Source organism: Homalodisca vitripennis, chromosome 6 (genome assembly GCF_021130785.1).
Source record: "Homalodisca vitripennis isolate AUS2020 chromosome 6, UT_GWSS_2.1, whole genome shotgun sequence".
NCBI lineage: Eukaryota > Metazoa > Arthropoda > Insecta > Hemiptera > Cicadellidae > Homalodisca > Homalodisca vitripennis.
Genome location: NC_060212.1, coordinates 33,591,292 through 33,618,551, shown reverse-complemented (window position 1 = coordinate 33,618,551; position 27,260 = coordinate 33,591,292). Strand labels below are relative to the sequence as shown.

The 27,260-nt window shown below is 32.2% G+C and overlaps 3 protein-coding genes across 3 annotated transcripts; 1 reads left to right on the top strand and 2 right to left on the bottom strand.

Annotated features, from left to right (window-relative positions):
• Positions 1-3,832: 3,832 nt before the first annotated feature.
• Positions 3,833-18,222, bottom strand: LOC124364239 (DNA primase large subunit-like). The gene is made up of 9 exons (XM_046819565.1): positions 17,910-18,222; positions 14,491-14,609; positions 13,017-13,235; positions 11,040-11,252; positions 10,766-10,918; positions 9,673-9,852; positions 8,513-8,711; positions 5,163-5,339; positions 3,833-4,263 (listed from the first exon to the last, which is right to left on the bottom strand). Exons 1-9 carry the CDS (start codon positions 18,061-18,063, stop codon positions 4,208-4,210), a joined length of 1,470 nt encoding a protein of 489 aa, XP_046675521.1. The 5' UTR covers positions 18,064-18,222; the 3' UTR covers positions 3,833-4,207.
• Positions 14,657-16,462, bottom strand: LOC124364243. Its single transcript, XM_046819568.1, has 2 exons — positions 16,189-16,462; positions 14,657-16,036 (listed from the first exon to the last, which is right to left on the bottom strand). The coding sequence occupies exon 2, from the start codon at positions 16,031-16,033 to the stop codon at positions 15,227-15,229; it is 807 nt and encodes a 268-aa protein (XP_046675524.1). The 5' UTR covers positions 16,034-16,036; positions 16,189-16,462; the 3' UTR covers positions 14,657-15,226.
• Positions 18,223-19,452: 1,230 nt separating the features above from the next.
• LOC124364240 (beta-1,3-galactosyltransferase brn) lies at positions 19,453-23,529 on the top strand. The gene has a single exon (XM_046819566.1). It carries the CDS (start codon positions 20,295-20,297, stop codon positions 21,468-21,470), a length of 1,176 nt encoding a protein of 391 aa, XP_046675522.1. The 5' UTR covers positions 19,453-20,294; the 3' UTR covers positions 21,471-23,529.
• The last annotated feature ends 3,731 nt before the right edge of the window (positions 23,530-27,260 follow it).

Below are 27,260 nucleotides of genomic sequence, written 5' to 3'. Positions count from 1 at the left end.
TGGGTTGTTTTTGTTGAACCAGCCTCCATCTGCCAATCCTGTATTCGTTGTTAATACTGTGATACTCAAAAATATTGTTTGTATGAAAGGAATATTGTCTTTTATACATGATATAAAACACCTCTTTTAGAAGTATTGTGAGGAATGAACAGAAACTATGTGTTTGTTCATTTTTGCATCTGAAAAACCAATGTTGGCATTCACATGATTTCTTTAGATTGAGAGTTGTAACGGACACATTATGGTTGATTAGTCTTGTGTATTGTGTTTACCGCAGTCATTAACAATGTTTAACCTTAGGCCTTCAAAATGGTCACCCTGTTCTCTCAACACTTTGTAAGCAGTTTTTTTTATTTTATTGCCAAAAATATATATTTTGTCCAAATAATTTATTTTTTTTTTTTTTTGTCAGAAACTGTTGATAACAGAAGTAATGTGTAATGGGAAATAGTAAATGAAAATCGAAAACAAAGTTTTCATGAGATAAATGAAAAATTGTTGGAAGTTACATCAACATGAGAGTTGAATTGTTTTAGATGTATAACTATTTTGTATTTTTGTGTTTGATAAGCTTTCAAACATGCCAATGTACTTGATTTATGACCAAAAATGGATACAGCAAAATATCAATATTTTAAATGTGTGAAAATCCACTGATCTTGCCTATTTCGATCTAAAAATAAAATTGAAAGATTGGAGATTTTTATTAGTATAGTGTTTATAAGGAAAAATTTCATGTATGGAATGTTACAGTTGTACAAAATATAATTAAGTAATTAAAAACATATATAAAGATTTGCAGAACAATTTTTGACCTTATAAAAATAAGTGTTATAGAAATTATATTACAAATTAATATTTGAAATTTCTTGTCTGGAGGTTCACCAACCAATTAGTGCATTTCATGATTAAAACAGAACTGTCACGATTCTTAATTATGGAAATATTTTTTCACAGAATCATTCCAATCTAGTTTTAGAAAAAATGTGGATTTCTTTTTTCTGACAAACAAATTAACCCTTTGAGTGCCACGCGATGTGGCGGAGGTCTTGCAGCCAGTGCCAGTCATTTGTGACAGGCCATTCCCCTCAGTGCCAAGCATTATTTTTATGTTACTGCAGTATTTTACTAAAAAATTAACACCTTCCTTAAATATTAACATAATGGGACACTTTTTGCTTTATTATTTAGGGCAAGATACAGGCTACAAATTGGTATATATACATTTTGACCATAAATAAAAAAAAATATATTTATATATGTATAAGCAAAAATAAAAAAACCAAAAAAAACACATTTTTTTTGTTTAAGATACAAAAAGTATTTATTTATTTTTGTTTTATGAGTTTTATGTGCCAATTTTATGTTCCCTATGTTAGTTGGAATACATGTACCAAGTTTCATAAAAATACATTTATATATAACTGAGTTTTGAATTTTTTTTATATATTGCTGCAAAATGCTGAAAACCTGCCCCAGCATGCACGCTTGCTCTTGTTCATGTAAAATATATTTTACTAGTTTTAAGAAATTAAATCAAGGTAGATTATACAACTGTTATTTATTTATTATGAACAGACATAAATTAATTACTTTGGGCTTATTTCATTAGGCCTATTATTCTAAATTTTTCAGATGAAATAACTGAGTGATTGTTTTTATCATAAGAATAAATTAATGTATTTTCGCGGTCAGATTCCGTTATATGCCCCCAACGCTTAAACTTTTTTCAATGAACTTAGAACTTATAAAACGATGTAGTTGAGTAACAGAACTAACATTCCATCAATCAACAAGCATTTCCAGGTATTGCGATCGGTATTGTTGTCGCTGTTATCTCATCTTTCTCGAGAATCCCGATTACGGCAGGCCGCGCGGCATCACATGATTATTTAAGTTTAGGTTAGTTTAGTTAAATTAGCGTTGGGGGCATAATGTTAGTTTTGTTACTCAACTACATCGTGTTATAACGTTCTAAGTTCATTGAAAAAAGTTTAAGCGTTGGGGCATATAACAAAATCTGACATATTTTCGCTTAAGGGCGATCTGTTCCTTTTACTCATTTCGGCAAACTATACCTTATTCAATAATGAAATTGAACTGAAGTAATATAAGTAGGAAACTTTTAAAACATTAATCAAAATGTCAACACAGCCATAATAGACAGCTAGCAAATTAAAACAACTGAACGTAAACAAAACGACTGCAGCGTGACAACAGGCGGTTCGCGCCACAGGCTTCTAGATATCAGCTACATAAAAATATTGTATACTATATATACAAACTATCACTACTTGAATTATGTCGTACATTTCTTGGGCTTTAATTTGATACGTTTTACGATATTATACGTCAATATTTAGCAATAGGATGACCACTATTGGAAAGGCCGATCTAGTCGGCCCTTGGCAATTTTCGTCAATACCATCGGGCCGATTACATCGGCCCTTGGCACTATGCAGAAACGTTGCTAGGCCGATTAAATCGGCCCTTGGCACTCAAAGGGTTAAATAATATGTGAGTGGATGTATGAGAAATACAGTGATATGAGAGCATAAAATGTATTCCCATCAAATATAGCTGGTGATGGAAAACCGTCACCGTGGCACTCAGAGTAAGGGTCATATACAGTGTTACCAGCAATTTTCAAGTGGGGAAAAACAGCCACCCAGTTTGCCTAATGGACATGCAAATCCAGGGACTGTATGGTTGGGCCTACCACAGAACCCTGCCAGCTCCGGGACTACTGTTTAGATCGCAGGTTTCTAATGAAGTACATATACTATTTCTCAATGTGTTTTACTATACAAATGTCTAAAAATGATTGGTAAAATATAAAATTATTAGAAAAATGAGTGTGTAAAAGACCATTTAGGACCAATTTGTAAATAAAGCAGAACAAAAACTATTGTGTGTGCAGAAACAATTCAGATGACCCCTACCAATAAGATTTACTTGATTGTAAACAATATGGACCATGTATATAATTTTTGCACAGGCATGAAAATTTGACTTATCACCAATACTTTTAGTCTTATTTTAAAAATAACGAAAGAACTGTATTCCTAAAAGTAATATTGATCTAAAACACACGTCCCGAAGGTAAAATGAAAATTTTAATTCTGACAGCCTTAACCTTTATGTACCATATATACGATACAGATGGCCCATAACAATAGTGCTGTTATGTAATTGGTATGGGTTTCCAAATAAAAATAAAGTGTTCTCAAATATTCACATATATTTTTTAATGTTACTTTTTTACATATGTGGGCCATGTATATAATTTTTGCACAGCCATGAAAATTTGACTTATCACCAATACTTTTAGTCTTATTTTAAAAATAACGAAAGAACTGTATTCCTAAAAGTAATATTGATCTAAAACACACGTCCCGAAGGTAAAATAAAAATTTTAATTCTGACAGCCTTAACCTTTATGTACCATATATACGATACACATGGCCCATAACAATAGTGCTGTTATGTAATTGGTATGGGTTTCCAAATAAAAATAAAGTGTTCTCAAATATTCACATATATTTTTTAATGTTACTTTTTTACATATGTTGTAAATAAGAATGTTCTGATTTTCTTTAAAAGATTCACTAATAAAGCACGGCTTCAAGATAAGTACCCCGTTGGGTGCACGGCGCACTTTATAAAAATCCGGTGTGTATCCAATTGAGTACACAACAGCAGTTGTGAAAGATCACATGTACCTGATGGGGTACACGTCGTCGTGAACGTGTTAATTACAACAGATTTATTTAATATTATAACTTCAGTGAGTAGCTTATTTGTAAATAAGTGTAACATTGCATAGACAATATTAAGATGGAAACAATTTTATTCAATTACAAACAAATTACATTACAATATGAGACTTACAAATATGTTAATATCACACAAGTCATACCTTGAATTCTTCATTAACAATCACAAATTAAATTTTTGTATGAAATTTTATTACCTCACCAAACAGTGGTGAAACTAGTTTTAACAATTCCTCACACAGGTGTTTTAACAATAAAGGAACTGCTCTGAATTTCTATTGTCTTCTTATCTGTACAAACTAAAAGCATAATAATTAACAGTTACACCTACTTAACTTCATACAGGCACTAATTATTAACTTTGGTTCAGCACTATGATGTGCCTCCGAAATAAGGTCTGTCGAAAAATTGGACACCATCCCAGTTTCACACTATAGTTCTTCTGATACTGAAGGCCTTTTCTCTAAGGCAGGTTGCGGTTTGTCACCTGAAAAGATAATATTGGATATTTATATTCTGATTTCTGATTACTGGTACAACCAAGTAAACACCAGTTATCAAAGTGACAATTTCTACAAAAAATTTGTTTAGATTGTACAATAATTAAAAAATTTACTACTAGGAAATTACTGTTCAGTCGTATTAATAATCTTATAAAATTGTTTAGTAACTTTATCAAGCTAGTATTTGTTCCTTAAACTATACGAACTTGAGCAAGCACAATTCCTTTATCTATTTTAATATTATATTTAAAGTCGAATCAAGAACGGTGTTTTATGTATTATAAACGAAAATTCAGAATATAATTTTTCATTGATAAATTCGTAGCTTTAAATCCAATGGTTGCTACCTCACAAACCAGGAAAAAACATCGGAAATCAATTGGTGACACCTCTAGAGTTAATAAAATTAATTCACAATATTTTTTTAGATAAAAAATACCTCTTTTTGATGGTTTAATTCATAAGGACCATATAGATAACAAATGTACTTTTTAAATTAATTTATTAATTAAAGGTTTAATATGTGGAAAAATCACACAATTCATCGACTAGCCTAGATTGTAATTTATGGCCATTATGCTGAAATCTTAATTGACTAGATGCTAGTCGATGGCTATTAGAACACAGTTTAAGAGATTATTTATTAAAATGCTGTAACGAAACTGTTACAGACAAAAATTTACAGTCAAACTGGATCATCCATAAATCACTATACCAAGCTGAGAAATGCCCTAACAAGTTACTGCTAATCAAAATTATTATCATTTTCAAAATGACAATACAATTTAGATGAACAATACTTGGACATTTTGTTTTATGATAATATGCTTGTAATAATAGTCTATTAAGATTATTTTTATTTTTTAAAGTAATATTAGCGCACCTGTGAATTCCTTCTTCGTATTGGACTTTCCATGCTTTACGTTTTGGCTTTCCTCGAAATATTGGTTTGGGTGGTTTATAAATCTCTCTGGAGGTGTTCCTTGAGTGATTTCGAAGTATTTGGTGCAGGCCAGTTGGTATTGACCTCGGTTGATCAAGTCTACAGTTTCTTGGATGTCTGCAACACAGAACACATCTTATTATTATATATCTGATCACAAGATTAAGTGAAATTCTATATGAGAGTTTTAAAATATTGTTTGTACACAAACTTGTAAAATTCTTTAAATGTCTGTTCTATGTTAAATGTCTATCTTATTTGTTCTTATACACATATTGTGTGGTATAATATTAGGTGTAAAAAAAACCAAAATTTGTTTACGTATAAAAAATAATAAGCTCAATTTACTATACTATTGTCAAATGTCAGGAAAATAGATCTCCTGTCACAGTCTTTAAAAGCCTTAATCCAATGAAAAGCTTCTTCCACATTTAGTTCTGTTAATCTTATAAAAAAAGATGATGAAGGAAATGGATGTGAGTCATCATCTAACTGGTTGCTCCTTAATTCCCTCAGTTTCGAATAGTTGCATAGAACTCCACTACAGAAGTTGTTTATCAAAGAACATTCTGTATGTTAGGTTATTTTGTTGGGACAGCTACAAAGGTTTTTGTCTTGTCCATTTAATGAGTCTAAAACTATAACCTTGTCAAATGAATTAAAGATATACCAGCATATAGCTGAGAAAATTATTACTTAGAATGGTTACAGGACTTCAATTGGCACATAGGGGTTGAAAATCCTTTAAAATGGGAACATGGGGAGTGGACAAGATCTTGTATCAATAGTCAACAGTGAAGTGTGCTTTATTCATGAACATTAAGACCAGAATTTGCATCAAAATTGAATTAAAAAACAATAAATATTTACAACATAAGAATTGTGTAGTCTTCTACGAAATGAGCATAATATCTTCTAGTAGTCTCCATTCAAAAAATTCATTTAAAGAGTAAAAGGGATGATCTAGGAGCCAGTTCTTAAGATTACGAAACTTTGTTTCTTGGACATTTTCAGGTTGGGGGGAAGAGTGTTCCACATCTTGGCTGCTGCATAGTTGGGTTTCTTCTCTGTCATAGTACGATGGTGTATAGGGAAGCAATAGTTAGCAGAGTGTCTTGTATTGTAGTTATGGAACTGAGCTGCGTTCTTCATGGAATCAGGTGATTTCAGGTGTAGGTATGTGATGACTTCCAAGATATACAGGTTAACCACGGTTAGAATTCTCAGATCCTTTTTGCAACTCAAGGATATATAAACTGATGATCATCTGTCTCTCAATTTGTATAACAGTGCAGAAGTGAATATAACTCCCAATTCGATGACTCAAATTTCTCTGCGTTCACATTAAGTTATTTTTATTAAAACTAGTGTTTGAAACAAACTCTGACCATGCCATTCTGTCTATGAAATGAATGATTGAAGCTTACGGAATAAGCATATATGGCGCAACAACAAAAACGAATCTGGATAGGTTACCAGTCTGACAAAAGAGAGCTCTACGGGTTATCCTTAGACTTAAAAAGACTGACTCCGTTAAGAAGAAAATGGAATTTTAATGGTACAATATATACGAGTTTATGAAACCGTTCTTTATGCGAAACAATAAGAAAACAACACTCCAATTCTAGTTAATAGTCATCGATACAACACGGCATAACAGAAACGCCCCACAACATAATCTTGAATTTTTCAAAAAGAAAACTGATTTTATGGGACATAACTTCTTTAAAAACCTGCCAAGACTGAAAAGTAAAGAACAAAACTTAAAAAAAAAGAAAATTAAATTAAAATCTTACCTGCTGAACCTAGCGCTTTATTTATTTGAGAAATGTTTGGAAAGAAGGTGATTTACGAGGGGGTACCAAAAAAAAACCGGAATTATTTTATAAAAATTATATATTATCAAATTTTTTACAATACGACCTTATCTCCTTCAAAATAATCTCCATTACAACTAATACACTTGTCCCAACGGTATTTCCATTGATCAAAACATTTTTTGTAGTCATCTTTAGAAATGGCTGCAAGCTCGAGCTTCGTTTTTTTCGTAACCTCTTCAACGCTGTCAAATCATTGACCTTTCAAGCCTCTTTTCATGTGTGGAAATAAAAAAAGTCGCATGGAGCGAGGTCAGGCGAGTAAGGTGCGTGGGGCAGCGGAACCATGCCGTTTTTGGCTAAAAACTGCCTAACTGAGATGGCTGTGTGTCCCGGTGCATTGTCGTGGTGGAAGAACCAGTCTCCAGTCTGCCACAAATCGGGTCTTTTCTGACGAACACTGTTGCGCAATCTTCTTAAAATCTCTAAATAAAATGTTTGGTTGACAGTCTGACCTGGAGGAACAAACTCAGAATGAACAATGCCTTTAGCATCAAAAAAGCAAATCAACATGGTTTTCATGTTTAATTTGACTTGCCGACATTTTTTTGGACGAGGTGAAGATAGCGACTTCCATTGGCTTGACTGTTGCTTCGTTTCTGGGTTATAACCATAGCACCATGACTCATCACCAGTAATCACCTTTTCCAGAAAATCGGGACCATTTTCGAGATGTTCTTTCAGAAGGCGGCAAGTTTCAACTCGATGTGCCTTTTGATGGTCAGTCAGAAGTCGAGGAACAAATTTGGCAGCAACCCTTTTCAGTCCTAAATCTCCTGTTAAAATTCGCTGAACCGAACTCCAAGTTAACCCACTACTCTCTGATAGTTCCTCAATTGTCTGTCGACGGTCGGTGAGCACAAGTTCACGAATTTTCTCAACATTTTCGTCCGTTCGAGAGGTTGATGGACGTCCAGAACGAGGTTTGTCTTCAATCGACATGTCGCCATTTTTAAATCGAGCGAACCACTCGTAGACCTGAGTTTTCCCCATAGCATCATCTTTGTAAGCTATATTCAACATTAAAATAGTTTCTGCAGCATTTTTACCAAGTAAAAAACAAAATTTCACAGCTGCACGTTGTTCACTTAAACTTGCCATGACAAAAAACGAAACAAGAACAAAACAGGGTTAGCGAAAACAGTCACTACGAACGAACAGAATGCACTAGGACAACGGAACTGGGGTCACTGAGCTCGCAATGGGTTGCGCGACACACGCCTAGCGGCAGGAATGTGTACTACACGCTGCCGGCTGCCAGCAATACAATTCCGGTTACTTTTGGGTACCCCCTCGTATATATATAGATTGTAAGTTTCCTCAACTTTTAATGAATAGACACAAAAAAGAACAATGAGGAAAAATGATCAACACAACGTAAGCACTTAGTGACTAACAAGAAAGTTACGGTACCTGCTGCGGGTACATTGCTCTGAGTCAGAGTGAGGCGAATGGCTGAGACGTCATTATGTTTGAATGGGCAGCCATGTTGGTCCCCTGTACCCACGTTGCCTGTGATGATCTTCATGCAACTCTGTGGCGTATAGTTGGTACGCTTGCCTTCCTTGCCGTAGCTGTGCCTCAGCAGGTAGGCCACTCCTCCCTTTTCAAACTGCAACAAGTATTACATTTTTTTTACTAGGAACTAACTTAATAAAGACAGGATGTTCAATAATAAACTGAACAAGTACTGTATGGATTCACGTGATTGTCTCATGATAGGCTACCCAAAATGTACAACTAAGAATGTTTATCTAATGATTTATGTCTAATGTGACAGTTGCTTTGACTATTTCTTTTGCAACTGCATTATTTATTCAACAGAAAATGATGACGTTGCAATTTTATAAAAAACATAAGGCCATTACTAGTTTAGAATTATCCGAGAATATATATTTTGTGAAATGCTACTAGAGGCTGTGTTGGCATTACAGACAACTGTTCTTCTTGTTTATATTATTAAGGACGCAACAAGACCTTCTGAAATCGTGTTGTCCGTGTGGTAACTCTATGCACTTTTTGCAGTGACAAAATGAGAGATGATGTGACATTCAAAAGTGTTAAAATTTGATTTGTTGAAATGTAAAATTGATGTTATAAGTGGAAGTTTGCATAGGGAGAAATGTTTCTCAACTGTAACTTGTATTAATTTGCTAGTAACAATTCGGTCTTGGGATGGTTCTGAAGATCCTCTTAGATGCAAGTTTGAGAATCAATGTGATAATTATTGTAAACAAACTTAAAGATTAAAAAACAAAACCAAATTAGTTTCTCTTCAAAAAATGCCTATGTGTAATACAATATAAAATATAACTGTTTAAAAACAAATCAAACTAACTATTGTTCAAAAAAGTTCAAGATAAAAAAGAGGAATTAAATTAATAACTAAGCCATTGTAATATATGCCAAAGACCTGCATTGTAAAGTTCAAGATTTTTTCCATACAACAATCGACTAATCTTACCACTGGTAAGAAATAAACTTTCTTAATTATTTGTAATTTAACATGTAACAACTTGAAGCAGCCAACTGGAGGACTGATTGTACTCGACATCACAAGACCGTAGACCCACCTTTTCCGGCTCGGACCGGGCCCACTCCTCACGCCACATGGTGAGGATGTCGTCTAGAGTGACTCCAATACCCTTGAGGAAGAGAGCATACTGCAGTCGGCCGTGGTGCTTGAGTTTGTGGTCTTGCCGGAGCTTAGCGTGCAACTGACGCATGCACAGTGGGAACGACTGTCTTGCCAACTGAACAGAACAAATTACACATCATTGTACGTCAATCTTATTTTGAATACTTTTAAGTCATTGTATTATAAAATATCTCATTTCTAGATGCTATTACGGAACGTAAGACCATGCAAAAAAAAAGTACAATTAGTGTGAAACTGATCTTATAGTATGAGTTAAATTATAATCTACGAACAGCAAAAGCCGGGATATCGGGAACAACTTGAGTAGTAGTGAAAACAGTTCCAACAGCTTCATATTGAGAAATTAAAGAAAGAACACGTAATTTGGGTAACCAGCAACCCCAATATTATATTGCCAACACTCAAAATATTTGCTGTAGAGGCTGTCAATGGAAGACAACACCTCGCCACCAGACCAATGCTTGCAAAAAGAGCAATAAAAATCCCTCCTTGTCAGTACCATTTGAGCTTTCACGAATGGCACACCCAGTCATATCTGTACCGTTAGTAGATGAGTCAATATCCTTCCATCCCTACATGCTGGCAGCAGCAAACCCTGTTTCAATTCAATTCAAATCCTCATTCAAAATTGTACAGCTTGACACACTTTATAACGTCATGGCCTAAACGTAAGTACATTTTTCTATTATGCAAGTGCATAATAGAAAAGTTCAACGATGTTCAATATCGCTAGTCTGAAAATGGCCCACAAACACAAAAATATTCTAGTGAACCTTAACCTTAACCCACATTGAAAATCTGCTTTACTTCAGGTTTTGTCAAAGAATATATTTGTAATTGAAGATAAACTTTGGAGTTCATGACAGAATGAAATAATATAGACTGTACAGCTACCATTCATAATAATAATATTTATATACAAACATTAAATTCACTTGTCTTTATTTTCCATGACTAGTTAGTCTGATGTACTTAAGTAATAAAAATATAAAATTTTAAATACTCACAGAATCAATACATTCAATGGGAATTTTGTCTCCTGTTTTCTTACTGGAATAATCCTCACCGATGTAGGCGTGCGGAAGTGCTTTTAGAGGTCGGAAGATCCTGTCCTGATCTTCTTCTATAACTTCCAGGGCTGGGAGCTGCCTGGCCGTTCTCTAAAAACACAGAAGACGATTGAAAACAAATGGGGTATACATTTGTTATACCTCTGAGTACTTTTGAAATTGCCTTCAAATATAGGAACATTTTTAAACAACTAAAGTGACGATTACTCACTGAAAGCTCGTGGGAGAGCCTGGAACGGAAGACTGTGAGGAGGACAGAGATGATGTCAGTGTTGGTGATGTACGCAAACCCGTAGTGTAGGAACACCTTGCGTGATTTTACCAGGTCCAACACTTGAGTGAATGGTACGCGGTAATAATCGGCAGAACTACTCACCAATCCACTCGACTTTTCACTCATCTCGACACGTTCTGATGCGGAAATCTGTGGAAATTACCAGTAAAAATAGGTTTGACATTTTTCTAACACAATTCTTCAACTCATTCACATATGCCAGATCATCCATTGTCCTCCTAAGTTCATAAATTACGAACCAATAAATCTCAATTATAAGTATAAAGAATCTTTAAATAATGTTATACAGTATTTATAACCTGAAATTTATCTGAAATTACAATGGAACCATTCACTGATGTATTCACTAAACAAAGTATTTGTAAAACGGTTTTTAGTTTAAGAACATTCTGAAAATGGAATAATATAACTATTTAACTGACATGCATCACCTTTATGCACCACTATGCACTTAGGTTGATGCAATTGCTGAGTTTAGCTCCATTTCACTTTTCACTAAGTGCAGCATCTGAGATCTGACACTGTCACAGACTTGACCCTGGAATTTGAAGTCCACTGTCTGAAGAGATCCAGAAAGACCGAAACAGTAGAGTACCTTGACAATACTACTTAGTACCTGTCATGATTTCAGTATTGAATATGTATTTTCTGCAAAACGATCGAAGTCAAAGTAAAAAATTCTTTATTTACAATTTCGTTAAGAAATGTAATGGTATCAAAATTGCATAGTAGGTATTTTTCTTGGTCTTGCTTTACATTGCTTATGAGTTTTTTGTTGTAGTGAAGAATTCTTCCGGTGTGGAAAGTGGTCTTTCCATCAGCCAGTCATGCAGTTGTTTCTTGAGTTCAGTAGAGCTGAGGTTCTTCATGGATTCAGGTAGTGCATTATATAGTTTGCGTCCCATGTATGATGGCTTCTTGATGCATTGTGTGAAGTGGTGAATTGGAAGGATGTAGTCTGGCTCGTCTTGTATTATAACTGTGAACATTTTCTCCTCGGTTGTAATCCTGTTGGTATGTGTAGATAATCACAGTGTGTATGTATAGACAGACTACTGTTAGGATTCCCAAAGCTTTGAAAGATTCTCTGCAACTCTCTGTTGGTGTGAGATGTGCAAGTGTTCTGATAGCTTTCTTTTGCAGTATTAAAATTCTGTCCAAGTTTTGCTTGGTTGTACCGCCCCATACTGACAATCTGTATCTGATGTGAGATTCCACAAGTGCATAGTAGGCTGTTTTTGCCATATCTAGCCCTCCAACCCACATCAGTCTTCTCAATACAAAAATGCCTGACCCTATCTTCTTACTTAGGTTATTAGTGTGGTTGGTCCAGGATAGATCTGATTCTATATTGATTCCCAGTAGTTTGGTTTCACTTTCAACCCGAATGATGAGTTCTTGGCGGTTTTCGTGTTGCATCGTTTTGACAGAGACACCTGGACTACAAAAGGGCTCTGTCTTGTGTACCCATCAACCCATCTTGTGTAATCTAAATAAAGAGCAGTTCTCATTGTCTCATTAGGCACATAACTGAAATCTCAGACGCTGCACTAAGCGAAAAGTAAAATGGAGCTGAAGCTAAAATTCGCATTGAATCAACCATTCTTACATACCATAGCTGCGTTATGTTCGTTGATCATAGTGATTAATGGATGATAAGATATCTATAATTGCACCATCAATAAAAAAAAGAATAATCAATTTAAAAATTAATGATACCAGTCTACTTATTAGTGCATACACAATCATTAATGTAAGCTCATTGTAATGACTAAGCAATGAAGTATGTAAACAAATCAAGAGCTGTGTTATCAAATATAATGTAACAATCACAAATATTCACATAGCATTCTGTAATTTAAGTTTTACTTGGTAAATTCAGCTCATACATACTGGATTATAATTGAGGTTGTTAAGTCTGATGAATTCCGACTTTCCTTCTGCGCTCAGACTCAGCCATCGCAAGCGGAACAGGTCGAGTTCCCTGCTGATCAACCATCGCCTCAGCTCCTCTGTTCGACAGAATGCCAGGCGAAGTACGAAGTGAGAAATGTGGTCGGACTTCCGGGCCTGGTAGTCAGGCTCTTTAGATTTCGCACCGGTGCTGTTTATCTGTAAAAACCCATTTGATAAATCAAAAGTACCAGTATTAATCAAGTAATGTACATATTGACGAATTGAAATTAAAACCAATAACAGATTGTAACTTAAGTCTATTTTACACATAATTTTACAGAACCATGTGTAATTCTAGTCAATATGAATTATTTGTGAGGTTCATAATAAAATTAAAAAAATGCAAGATATAAAATTACATTATATTTTTATAAATGGTTTGCTTTGCTTAGTTTAGTTTAGATTTTTACAGAGAATTGACAGTTGCTCTTTTTGTGGCTGCGGTGCTTCTATAAATCCAGATTTTAAAATATTATAATTTTGTATAACATTATGGGGGATAATACATAGATTAATAAGATTATAAATTGTATAACTTGGTAAAAATGAATTAAATATTGCCAAACAACAAACTGCAGGTAACACCTGACGATGGCATCTTTGATGTTGAAAGACCTCGTGTAAAAATATTAAAATTATTGGATAATTGTGAGTTTTCTTTTATAAAATTATATAAAATAATTATATTTTAGTGTAGGATTTCAGAGAGTACAAATAAACCAAGTTTCAGCCAAATCTGAAATGGTCAAGTTGAAAACTATATTTATTGGTTGATTTGACATGGAATGACCCCTAATAACAAATAGCAGATAGGGGCCTCCTTGCCGGCAGCACTTTCTTTTAGGAGGTAGTAAATAAGAAATGATTGTCATAATAAAAATGTAACTTTCACAGTAAGTCAAATAAATTCTGTTCTTTCCACTAATATAGTATTTTAGGCCACCAGTAAGATAAACTGTAATAAAAATGGTGGGCTCCAAATAATACCAAAGTACCCTATTATCAATGTGTGTGACAGTTTGTTTTAAGTCTATCAAGGTAAGAAAAATATAATATAAGAAAATAATGATCCTTTCATGTTTTTATCTCTTTTGATACCCTCTTATTTCTACATCCACCAAAATTAGCAAACTGATTTCTTTGTTAGTAATTTTCCTCCATTGATTTCAAGAAAAACCAGGTTGGTCTACACAATGCAAGGAGTTGGTTCTTGGATACTAAACTATTATAATAATAATCACAAGTTGTGAAATTAAATTAACTTATTGTTGTTCTGACTCTGTGGAGTGTTACAATGAGACAGTTACAAAGACCTCATCTCTAAATGTTAAGAATTATTCATAAATAAAGTTTAATATATGGAAATAAAAATTTAAAAAAGCATAAATTTGCAAAATTATAGATCTCTTACCACTTTGTAAAAGTATTTCAAATCAGAGTGCTTCCTTATTTCGTCTAAAACTGATTTCTTCCACTCCTCTGAATTCTTTGCGTGGCCATGAAGACTAATCTGTTCGATTGTTCTCAACACTGCAACACAGAGAAATTTGAATGAGTTAACAAATCAAATTTAATACATTTGCCCTCACACTGTGATAGTATTCTTACGAACAATCTCTATGAAAACAAATGAGGTAAAAATAAGCTAAATTACAGACCTACTCACAATTTAAACCATCAAACTTAGCAGCAAATATAGACTGTAACAGGTATCAGAGGTAGGGTCGGTCGGGGTAAAATGGGTACAAAAACATGCTCTTTTTAACTTTAAGGCCTTTTAAAAAGTTTCTTGAAATAATTACAAAATAATTACAGGTTCCAGCTTATCATTGTGACCTCTTAGAATAGTTTAATATGTAATAAAAGTTAATAAACTATTTAGTATAAAAGTAATTATTTTTTTTATAGTATACCTATTTTACCCCATGGTTTGGGGGAAAACGGGTATAGTAATGTTTTCATAGTAAAACACAATAATTACAAGTGCTGTACTTATTTTACCCCAGTATTTGTGTAAAGTAGGCACAGTAAAAATAACTAATGAAATATTTTGGTCACAAAAAATTTATTATTACTAAAAATATCAGTTAGACAAGTAATTTATTTAAAAAATTAAAACATAGAAACAGTTCGTTGAGAGGGGCACTTCACACAAACTTGAAAAATCTTCCATTATAATCTGGTACAGAAAAAACATTAGAAATTTGTCCTAAATCAACCCACTCAATGTCTTCTTTATCAGGAAAAATGTAACGCTCTCCTTCACCTTTGCATTTTGTCAAAAACTTTACGGAATATCGCTCCTTGTTGCGAAGATCTTGTGCAGTAATTTGTCCCCTGTACTCCTTCACAACCGTGCCACATTCACTTTGGTAGTTTATACCTACCCATGATCCTACAGTGGGTTCAGTAGGTTTTACGTTTTTAGGTAGGCTGCTTTCATCGTCACTTTCTGCCGTATCAAATAAGCGTTTAGTAGCTCTAGGTTTTTTTTGCGGCTTTGCTTGGACCAATCCAGGCTCTTGTTTTATTGTTTTTCCTAAGGCTGTAATGGGTTTAGGCCTATTAGTTTTACTTTTTATTTTCTCTTTTCTGGCATCTTCTTCTTCTTTCAGTCTGTCCATTACTTCATTTGTTGTCATTACTTCACCACAACTTCCTTGAACTCGTCGCCTTTTTGTCTTAGAATTTTTCAATGCATCTTTTATACTTGATGACTGTTCAGGTGACAATGTACTTAAAATTGCTTCTCTCAGTTTCTTCATTGGTGAAGGAGAAATTTCAGGTAGGCCTGCTACAGAACTTGATGGGCCGGGTAAATCTTGTACAGGATTAGCTAACTTTAATCTTGCTGCAGCATATACTGAGCTTCCATTGTCAACTTCCTTTACTGCTTCCTTCAAAGAATCTTCATCATATTTTTGGGTTTTTTTCTTTATGTATGTGCGTGGCATGATCTAAAACAAAAAAGTGAGGTTAGTTTTCAGTTTTTAAAATATTATACCTATTTTACCCCATGTTAACAAATTATGAATAGCATAAAACCTATTAAACTTTAAAACATTAAACAAGTTAAAAGTTAAAGTATATATGTGTAATGTATACATACCTGAATTTGAAACTTCTATTTGATTAGGTTAACTTTTAACAATGTCATCAGTTAGGTTGTCTTGGTTACACTGACTCCTGTGAACATATGTTTTTTTCATTTTAAGAAGCTACCAGCAGTTTAGCCAACTCACTTTCAGTATAATATCATATAAGATGATGTTATACATTTATGGTATTTTTTTCTGATCCAAAACATCAATAACTCAAGTTTTATAATATAAAATAATGTTTATACCCGTTTCACCCCAGTATACCCATTTTACCCCGACCGACCCTAACATAAGAATTCCAAAGGGTCATTTGTGAACCAAAATTGCAGAACTTTACAAGAGAAAAGTACAACAACCCTCTGTAGACACGGATAATTTTAATTCAGATAACCCTTATTTTGATTCTTCAAACTTTAAACATTTATTCATTGCTGTGTTTTAAATAATAAACTTTTTAACTTAAAAATCCTAATATTAGTCTTTTTTCTACATTGGAGTCTCTAGTATTGATTGTTTTTCTTTATATGGCACTGTTTTCTATAAACATAGTTAGGTATTGTTCAATAAAACCTGCATTTACCAAAATATATACTGTACTAGAGTCCTGCTGAAAATGCAGTATAACAAGAGACCATTACAACAATCGAATAAGCAAACCAAATTATTAATTAGAAATATCTAAATATCTAATACAAAAACATTTCAGTTATAGTTAATTATAATTAATTATTGCCAGCGTTTTTAATGTTTGTACATTATTTTTAATTAATTCCAACAAAGTAAAAACATTTCTGTGGTACTTGAGTAATGGCCATATTATTAGCTGTTCGACACATTTATCCTTAAAGATTTTAAGAATTAAGTAAGTTTTACATTGCTTCGTTTGTTACATTTTTTATATAAATTAGATATTTTTTAATTTATCATTAAATTAATACTTTCTATATAAATTAACTGTACCATAATTCATAACCTGTTACATATTTTGGTTTGACATTTTTGCTTTTTATTGTTTCTTAGTTAGTTAATCACAAATATGATCCGACTGTCATGGGCTGCTTATTATACTGCCTTTACCATAAACTTATCTACTAACTCCTTGAATAAAATTGTGTAAGTTACACACCAACAGATTAAAAGGAAATTGGGTAGAGTATGATTAGCAAATCTGTTTTTTTTTTTTTTATATATTGGTATTGATTGACAAACAATAAAACTAAATTATAAACAGCAATATAACTAACTGATTAATTAATCTGAACCATTATTAACTTATATATACGTTGATATCAATTGTTTTATGTATATGTTGATATCAATTGATAGTCTTATATTCAATATATGAATATCATGTATTGATGATTATACTAATCGATATAAAAAAACTGGGTCTGCTTATCGTACTATGGAGCAGAAAATGAAATTCAGTTAAGTGATATCAGTAGGCTACTTCTAAAGATTTTGAATTAAATTTTGTTTTAAGTTAAATTGTATGTAAGGACATGCAATATACATAATTCTGAAACTTTTAACACTTAAAATAACTACTTGTCAGTCATATTTAAAATGTATACACACTGTACATCTGTTTACATTGTACACAATGAATGTTACACAAAATTGTAATTACTTATTGTAAGGTATCTGCAAAATGGCTAAATAAATTAAATAATAAAACTATACAACTGTTGTAAAACAAACTATAAACCAATTGACTAAAGTACCTTACATTTTAATCTGTCTACAGCCAGTTGTTCAAATTCTGTTAGAGATATCTCACACACTGGCGGGGTCGTGTACATCTGAAGATCATGAGGATATAAAATTGCCAGTTCTCCTTCTATAGGTTTGATAACTTTTTGTCGTCGGTGGCTGAAATCCATCTTTTTAAAATTACTGATCTGCACTCAAAATACACAGAATTGTAATACGCTTTAACAAACTTCGGTATAATGGAACGTTAATTAACTTGTCTTTCGTCACATAACCTGTAATAAACATAAGCAAAACAAAGTTGAGTCTGGTTCCCGTTCCCGCGCTTTCTGTTCTGCAACAGCTGACACAGCGTCTGTGATCATTCTACATCGCAACCGCAACACACTTGATCATTCTATCATTAAATTTGATGCATGGGAAGTACTGTCAATAACATAGTACCAAAATAATGTAGTTGTATGGTATTACGTTCCAATAACCTATTAATTATCGTGTTAACATTTTACCGTCATTTCCAACACGCTCTTCAAGAGGATCTTAACTCTGTGAACGAGTGGTACAAGAGTAATAGTATAGACCTAAATGTGTATTAGTGTGTTGTAATAACTTTTCATCTAAAACTTATTCCACTCCTGTATGACTACTCATTAGAGGGCAGGGAAACTTCTAGAGAGCCCTCTCTCAAAGAACTGGGAGTGAACTTTATACTTTTCTCTTACTTGGAATGTTAAAGTCCGCAACATGTTCAATAGGGCTGTTAGAATGTTGGGTCTTATTCATACGCTCACGCTACCTTATTGACATCCAGTCTTTTAAACTTCTCTACTGTGCCTTAATGCTCCCACATCTCGAATATTGCTTTGTCATTGCTTTCTTCACCAACTTAACCCTTAAGACTGAAATCAATAGGATCCAAAGGAGCCTTTTAAGATTAGCCGGTACTCTACTCGGCTACAGGTTCCTCGACCTAACAACTCCAACCAGGTAGCAATACTTCTCCAACAACTTTTGAAGATAGACGTGTTACCCAGGACATCCCCTTTTTGTACCGCCTTATAAATTATGACCTTAACAGGCTTGAGCTTCTGGAACATGTCAACTTCAGAGTACCTACTGGCACGATATTTTGTCACTCCTACAGTTTCTACCTCCTATATTGTCAATTTCACCTTACTGAGGATTCGGCATCATGGGAACAACATACCTTCTAACCTCGACTTCCTAGCAATTCTTCCTTCAAACCTAACCGATCAAATCTAACTTTAATAGTGAATAGTGTAACCTCCTTTACCTTCTTTTCTCCTGATGGTGCTTTTAAATAAAGGGCCACATGCAGTGCAAACGTGCACTCGCGCGCGCGCACGAACACAAGTAGAGGAAATAAACACACCATTCAAACATTTATTACAGTGCATTTGTTATCTCTGTATTTATTGTTATGTTCTTAATAGTGCTTTGTTATATTTACGACTACCGGTATGGTTATTATTAGGTATGTTTTTGTTACAATTTATTGTTAATTTATCTTTATATTGTTATTGTTAATATATGTATTTATTAAAAATTGGTTAAACTATGTAAAAAGTGGCTTTACCGTTAAAATAAATGAAATAACTATCTGTTTAAAACACTAGATTAATAATTTATATTTATTATAGATTGTCATACGTGTGTTATGAAAGACAATTTATGTTCTCATACAAATTTTTCCTAGTGAAAGGTAGAACTGGACAGTTTTGTTGTCACCTTATTATGTTAGTTATCCAATATTGTATGTCAATGTCAGACTATCGTTACCATTTCTATCTCAGAATCATTCACTGGTCTATTGTCACGCTTAGGAATACGCTCATGAGTCGCAATTCCTTGTTTTCTAAGATTGCAAATACAAACAAAACAAGTTGATTACAACTTTTGTCGTAATTACCAGTAGCCTAATTCTAACAACACTAATTTTGTATGTGAGTTACCGGAATAACCGACCGTGTTCTGTTCTTTTCCTATTATTTGTTTGCCGGTTTTTTTTTAAAGTTGTACTGTTTGTGTTTATGGTGTAGATAACCAAACCAAAGTTACCAAAGCAATAACGATAGGTATTTGGTATTACCATTACGTCACTTTTATTGTTAGTGGATTTTTGCGGTAGTTCGTCATTGTTTTGTACATTATTTTTGTATAAATGGAGTATTATCTACACCTCAATTCATTGTGTAACACAATTAAGTATATAGGTTTTTTTAACATTTAATTGTGTTTACTCTTGTTTCGTGTTCTCATGAAGGTAACCCTAACCCTAATCCGAGGTAAACACATAACCTCAATTTTCAAACTGTAGTGACATGTACAACAGTTAACATCTTCAACTGACAAGTGTTTTTTGTTAGTTTTATACTTTAAAATGATGTTTAAAAACCGAATAAGGTTTACCTCAAAAAAGAGAAAGATTTTTCTTGTCCTTATAGTTGCGTTTGTTGTGATCTATATGGGAGTGTTAACTCATCTTTTTGAAAAAGACTTTTATAATGAATTTTCTTACCCCCTTGAGGGTGACATTTCTGTGTATGTAAATGAGTTAAGAGAGGGCCGTAAACCATCACATGAACCTATTAATCAATACAACTATCCGTTTATTCACAATTGTAAATACAAGTGTGGAAATGATGATGGGCCTTTGAGAGTTGTGTATATAGTTAAGTCTGCTGCAAGCCATTATCAAAATCGGCTTGCAATTCGAAATTCTTGGGGCTTTGAGAAAAGATTCTCTGATGTTCCAATTCGCACAGTGTTCGTATTGGGTGTGGATATTTATGATTCTGCATTACAAGAAAGTATTGATTTAGAAAGTAAGCAGTTTGGTGATATAATTCAAGCCAATTTTACGGACACTTATTTTAATAACACAATCAAGACAATGATAGGCTTTAAATGGGCTGTAACATTCTGTAATAATTCTAAGTTTTATTTTTTTGTTGATGATGACTTTTATGTTTCTACAAGGAATGTTTTACAGTTTCTCAGAAATCCTGTACACTACCCTAGTTATTTAGAAATGCCAATAGATTCAATTGACAGTCAGACAAATTTAAATGTTCCTACAAAGAGGGATCTCTTACACAAAGTACATCCTAATAATAGTGAAGACTTAAATGGACGAAAAATTTTACAAGTTTTGGACTTTGAACTGCCAGAAAAAGTTAAACTTTTTGCAGGATATGTGTTTGTATCATCTCCTCATAGACACAGATCAAGTAAATGGTATGTGCCTTTAAGTGAATATCCATTTCATTTGTGGCCTCCTTATGCCACAGCAGGATCTTATGTGGTTTCTAAGGAGGTTCTACTAGATTTATATTATGGGAGTTTATACACAAAACATTTCCGGTTTGATGATATCTATCTGGCACTGGTTGCTTACAAACTTAATATTGAACCATTTCATTGTGATGAATTTTACTTCTATAAAAAAGGATACAGTAGTCACAATTATCATTACGTTATCGCATCGCATGGTTATGGAGATCCAAATGAACTGCTTAACGTCTGGAATGAGCAAAAGTCTGTTGGCAACGCTTAATGAGCTGAATGATTTAATACAAAGTCTACTGCAACATAAGATCTGATTTCCTTGAAGATAGTTTTTGGTAAGTGTATGATTTCCTTCAAGCTCTCACAGTAGGTGTTACTTCCTGAGTGCAATTTCTTAAGGAGTCCTGCTATTCTTGTATTGATGTTAATAATCTAATACAGTTGATTGTGCTATATCAGATATATACAATATTTCAGTATCATTTATTTTATAAATTGAATGTACAACAGATAAATTCATAATATAAGTAGCTCATTAATAAAAAGAACTAAAAAAATTACAAATAAAACAAGAAGATACTTTGGCCTAATGTGACTGTGGATGAAGCTAAGATATAAAACGAGTAAATATGATTATTAAGGGTTATTGATAAACTAATATATATGTCTTTTACTGTTAGCTCACGATTCATATTTAATTTGTACCTATTCTTAATTTATTTCTCTTAGTACTAATTTTGATAAATTCTTAACCAATTTTGTAAGAAAGAGGTAGTGATAAACTATGAATGAACAGAACAGAACCATAAAATTTATATCATAATTTCATACACTGCTGATCTAATTTAAATGCTGAATTAAATTTTAGCAGTCACAGATATATTGTTAAATTATTTAAATATGATTGTACTACTAATAATTATTTAATAGCGATCAATATTCATACGGAGTTTATTAATTAGAATTATTAAAATAACAATAAGATTGTCAGTAAATAGACTGCAGTATAATATGCAGCCACCATGATAGTCGAATCAACTATCATCGGTTAAAAAATATATAAGCTGGAGTATAAAAACCTTTGACCTATATGTATTTATAAGTGATAATTGCCAGCTATTTTTATTGTACAGAATAGCAATTTTTTTTAAAGGAGAGGCCGGTCCCCTTTAAAAAACACATATCCCCTTTAAAAAAAATGCATATACTTAGTATATGCTATTTAATACTAAGTTAATTCAAACAAAGTAAAATCATTTGCGTTGTGAGTAATGACATTGGCAAGATCAATGAAGATGAAAATGCACTTTTGTGTCAAAAAGTATTTTTAAATGTTAAACAGTGTTTCAAATGGTAAAACAAGATAATCTTGTTCCTTTAAATCCAATGTGCAGTTTGAAGTGAGGAGATAAAAATTATAATTTAAGGTAGAAATCAAATAGTGTTTCATTGCAAGAAAATTAAAAACAAGCACAATGTTACAAATACGTACTTAAAAAAACTTTTTTTAATATTCTAAATGTAGTTTATTAAATAACAATTATGTACTGTAAGTTATTTTTTTTTACTTGGAACAAAACCAACTATGACTTTTTGATAAATGAATGTAGTTTTGACGGCAAAATTACATGCAGAACACCATTGCAGATTGGGTATCGTTTTGTAGAGGAGCTTGTTTTGTACGGTTAGATGACGAAAGTTTGAAAACAAAGGGTACTTTGGTATTATCCGGAGGTGACTCTGTCCATGTGTACTACTAGTTATTATGCGATATAAGTAGGTTTAGATTAGATTATCATAAATATGGTAACTAGTGGTACTAAAGTTTACATATACAAGCACTTTCTTTTAGCAGAAGTACATGGTGCCTCTGAAGCTGGCAATGATGATGTAATCTGACATAGGAAAAGTTGGATGATCTGGAACGTGATCTGAGGTCGGGAAAGTACCGATCAGAAATGCTCTTGGCCTGGCCGTAAGAACAAGCTTTGGTGCCTGAACTTCTGGCGAAAAAAGAAACTATCCCTCGAGAATATACCTAAATTTAAGCTCAGATCAAGAGAGTGTTCATGAATGTTAACTTTAACTATTTTTATTTATAATACAATATTTTTAATTCTAAGGATTCAATACTCAAATATCGATGATTCAATTGTCCTGATGGCCACTTATTATACTGCAGTCGAGAAAGTAATTTTATCGATAAATATCTGAAAATATTGATAAAATATCAAGATGTCTTATGAAACTCTACTCCTTTATTGTACAATAGATCTATTTGTTTATTTTTGTAGAGTGTAATTTAATTTAAGTTAGTGTCAAACTTGCTAAATACAAAAACGCATCAATATATAGAGGCTATTTAGTCATTTAGACCAGGTTTTAAGTTATCGGTTATCAAATAGTTTATTTTATTATCCTGTATCTCAGATCCTTAAAAATATAGTGCCATAAAGAAATTTAAAATTTGAAATGTAAGAAGATAAATTGATCTAATAAGATTATGGTTAAATATTTTGTAATTTAAAATTTGGTTATTATTACTGTTAGTTGTTCTGTTTTATTATTATATTAGTATATTTTGGAAATTTACTTGTAGAGATAGTAGATAGGGGGATATCTAATTAGTTTTTTAATGTATTATCATTAAAAAGCATGCGAGAGCGGTTCGTACCAAAATAGTCTGATGTTGGCTGTTGTGTTTTAATCCCCTCTTTATACCACGCACCCAACACTATAGCCAGTTATACGTGTATGAACAATTACTGATCCGTCTCAACATCAGAGAACAGCTGATGTTCAGTAGCGATATGGCAACACTGTCTCAAATGTCACAGACTATTTTGATATGGGCTGCTCTATAAATTATTATCTTGTCTCAATCTTACATTTCTATCAAATAATTGTTCACATTTTAGAAAATTAGTTTGCATACTTTGCTGACAACTTTCCTGGATTGAATTTGATCTTGAAACTTCTTGAACCGAATGTTGACCAACTATACCTCATTTTATCATAATTGAATTGGTGTAAATTTATGGTTAAGATAATAGAATATTTTAGCTCAGTTTTCTGGTGATAAATTTAGGGAACGTTAGTTTTTTGTTGTTAACAATCGAGTTGAATTTATGGGAACTGAGAGGTTGTTTTATGCTATCACTGTAGTGTTGGTTCAATCTAATATCTACATGTACGGTATTACCTATGTATATTTGAATACTAGCATTTTTGATTATGTCAGTACTCAAATGTAAACATACTGTTATTTTTTAATGATAATATATATTGTACAATTGTTTTTATAGTATTCGAGGTGGCTAGTTAGTTAGTCAATGAACACAGCCAATATGCTAATATTTTACCATTTCTACAAATATCAGGAACATTTTATAATAATAGATCATGCTGAATGTACGTAGTGCAATAATGGTTAATAACGTACTGTAATACAAGAAATGAAATACATACAGGGAGGTCTACAGTATCCAAAGGACAGTTCATACAAATGCTGTAGCCTATTAATAATCATATAATGAACTGAGTGTTAACAAAGCTTATCACTCATAGCACTGGAAAATTTTCATATATGTCTGTCCTGTCTGTCTCTCCACGTGTTATGTAGAAAACAAACAGACCTATAGTCTAATAGTTTTGATTAAGCTTTATTTCTTTATGAGGAACACTTAGTTTTATTATGATGCATGTCACTTCATTGAACTTGGCTAAGCGTTAGCTAATACATCTATATTGGTTTTATGGGTAACCGTGATGGGAATGAGAAAAAAGCAGAATTAATAAATATTTAAACAAACAGTATAGGCTACTCCTAAGAGACCTTAACATGTGATGTATGAATTCAATTAAATGTAAAAAATGTAATGTATTATGTGGCAAGATATCTTGAGAAAGGTTTCTTGGAAAACGTTTACCTAAAATTTTCCAATAAATTGTAGAATTTGTTTATAATAGAATTCCAGAAATAAAGTTGTGAATTGTTTTTAAAGTCTGAATGGCTGTGCCTTAATGGAGCCAAATGGCATATTTTGCTGTACAATGAACTTTTTTGAAATATTTATAAGATTTTTTGTACCAATTTCGATCGTGTTTCGGCGTTCCTTTTGCTAGTTCAAAATGATTGATAAATTCTCTTGGTATTACATGTAAACATCTCAAAAATCATTCGAGATACAAAAAATGGATTATCACCAAGTATTTAGGAAATTTTATAAACATTTGGGCTTTGTGGGTTTCTCATGTTCATTGAAGTTATGTGGAAGTATTTGGTAAGTGGCTGATTTTGTTTACAAAATGCAGTTTTAAAAAACAATACTTTATAGGTCAAAGTTATACACAAAAAACCAGAGGGTATATACAAGACCATTGTTTGATTTTCTGAAACAGTTTGATTTTACCAAACTAGTGTAAAACATTATTTTGCAGAACAATTAATAATTGATCGCAATAAACAATTAATAGTGAAATTGAAAATACTTTATTTCTATAAGCAAGACCTTATGGAATTTCACTTAAAGGTATATGAGTGAACAATACAAATACTACTCTTGAAAGAGAACGTGAATTAGAAGGAAATAATACATTTTTTTAATTCTTACTACTCATTCATATATTTCTTCATCTTAACTCATATGTTTATTCACTTTAATCTGCCAAAATATTAGTTATATTGTCAGATTACACTCTATTGTGATATAAGTAGATTTTAGTGATAAAAATAAAACATTTAAATGCCACTGTTTGTTGCTATGATTGTTTCACTAAATATTTTTTTAGTAGAATTAATTGTAATATATCTGTATTATGAAATACATGTATCTCGTGTATATATATATATATATATATATATATATATATATATATATATATATATATATATAGCTTAATATGTTTATGATCTTGTTACTTTAACAAGCAAGTCAATCTATTTGAGTGTGCATTGTTGATCTCAATATTGTTTGTTGGCACGGAATAAGTTTAAACAATTTATTAGAATAGGTAAATATGAGTACACTGCTTTTTCCTATAATGTGTTTAGATATGTAGCAAATCATATGTTAATAATGAAATACCAAAGAATTATTCTTTGCTAGTTCTGTGCTATTTCGTTAGATCTGTTTTTAATTCTTTTTATTGTACTGTTAAGATGTTTTTGAAAAAAAAAAAAAATCCAGAATGGGTTGTTTTTGTGCTAAATATTTGTAGCTTACTAGGTTATGCCAATAATATTTTTCATAGTATTATATGAATTATTAATTTTATTTTGATTGTACTAAAGAATAAATATTTTGATTCAATGTAAACCTTGAGTAGGTTGTAATATTAATATAGATTTTTGTATGTTATGTTAATTAAATGTTTGATTTAGAACTATATTCATAGATCATAATCATGATCTTATAAATCTTTTAAAAGTTCACTTCCTATTAACAGAATATTGAAGTATTACCTACCTATTAATTAATACACAATAATTTAAATGTAATTACAAACATTGTATTTACAGGTTAACACTGTAGTATACCATTAACGTATGAATCGAATCTAATATTGATAATAGAATGGTTAAATTGTTTGTAATATATAAATATTAATGAACTGTTTATAGTTGTACAGGAGATAGAAATGTAATAACCATGTAATAACAGCATTGCAATAAAAAATAATGTACTTTTTATAAATAAAACTTTATTATATTTTTAAGATATATTCTTTAAGACATCTTCAATCACAAATTCCTTGTAGATTCTATTCTAGAAGGGAACACATACCCTTTAAGGTTGTTTGCTACCTTCATCGAAGGATTGTCTGCTTGTCCGTTACTAAAATTAACGTGTAAATGTGTATAACTGGTTTGTCATAAATAACCATCAATAAGAAGACATACAAACTCTTGGGTAGCTTTAGGAATACACTGGTTTAAGTTGAGACAAAAAGTAGGAATGTTTATAAAACTGTCAAGAATTGATACAAATTTATTTATTTGGTAACCTAGTATCATGTACGTCAGGAATCATGACTATTATTTTCGAAAGTGATAATT